The sequence below is a fragment of the Aplysia californica genome, unplaced genomic scaffold, assembly GCF_000002075.1.
Source record: "Aplysia californica isolate F4 #8 unplaced genomic scaffold, AplCal3.0 scaffold00143, whole genome shotgun sequence".
Lineage (NCBI taxonomy): Eukaryota > Metazoa > Mollusca > Gastropoda > Aplysiida > Aplysiidae > Aplysia > Aplysia californica.
In genome coordinates, this window is record NW_004797413.1 from 423,342 (window position 1) to 424,556 (window position 1,215).

Here is a 1,215-nt window from a genome sequence, read left to right on the forward strand (position 1 = left end):
TTTTTCTAACGCTTTTTCAGACTCGAGAGGTAATTCACGTAAACCTGATGTCTTCCCGCGGGAGTTTGGATTTTCCGGGAACACTGCCTCCCCCACCCCACTCCTCCCCCGCGCGAAACCCCAACCCTTTCCCCCCTCCCTTCTCCCCCTATTTGTGTTTTTTGAGGCCCCATTTGCCGATTCGTAAGAGTTGTTAAGAAACCAAAAATGCCAGGAGGTACTGTTATCAGATTACAATTAAAATATTATGGGGTACCCACTGCTTGTCAGTGATGCTGCCTGCCTTGCAGTGGAACCTTTCTGGCAATCCCTTCCACTGTCTGGCCAGATCCACCATGCTGGCAGCGTCCAAAACTCCATAGCCAAACAAATGGTTGAACAGGAGGTGAGCGCCGTTCAGCTTCCAGTGGTGGATTCCGTTAGAATCATACAGGGAATTTCTCTTGGAGGTGAGTACTGTCAAGTGTTGCATGTCACGCCAGGTGAGGTTTTTGCTGAGGACGAGAGTATACACGTTTTCTGATATCATGCCATATATAACTGCTATTGAACGCCCACTAAATCTGAACGATGTGTCCCCATAAATAGCCACTCACGGTGGAGTAGACGGTTGATGAACCTGGCAAGCTTGAGGACGTTCTGAGTTCTGAGTTCAGATCTGATTGAAACGTTTACATTTCTGGTCTAGCCAAAGTTTGTTGTATTTGTAAAAAAAAAAGCAAAAAAACAACAACCCCAAACAAACAACCCAAGCACGTGCAATTTGGGGCAGAAGGAATGTATTAAGTACTTTTATGAATAAAGTTACTATTCCTTCTATCATATTTTCGTCTCTGTCCTGGGGTTATGAAGAAAAAACCCCGTAGATTTAGGTGTTTTTTCGCCCCCATCACCATAATAATTTTGTTCATTTAGTAGGTGGGCTTCCGACCCGGCCTATTAGGGCCAACCTGGACTGAGAGAGATACAGTATCCCAGCAGAAAAAGTCGATAAAAATTCGCCTCATTCTTGAATCGAATTTTGATCTTCTGCGTATGACAGTGGAGCGCCTGATCGCTAAACCATAGACGCCGATGAGTAGAAATGGAATAACCAAGTAGAAAGTAACCCTCGGAAAGGCACTTTGTTTATGTCAGAGCAATCTGTCTGTAATCAGAATCTTAATTATAGTAGTGAGTACATCGCATAGGCATCCTTATATTCCTCTCCTCCCC

At 44.6% G+C, this 1,215-nt stretch overlaps 1 protein-coding gene across 1 annotated transcript in view; it reads right to left on the reverse strand.

Annotated features, from left to right (window-relative positions):
- PC2 (prohormone convertase) overlaps window positions 1-1,215 on the reverse strand; it is a gene marked incomplete at its 5' end in the record, with an annotated part of 77,431 nt that overhangs the window by 5,373 nt on the left and 70,843 nt on the right. The window contains 1 exon segment of the mRNA NM_001204470.1: window positions 263-494. Within this exon segment, the coding sequence (NP_001191399.1) occupies window positions 263-494 (232 nt within the window).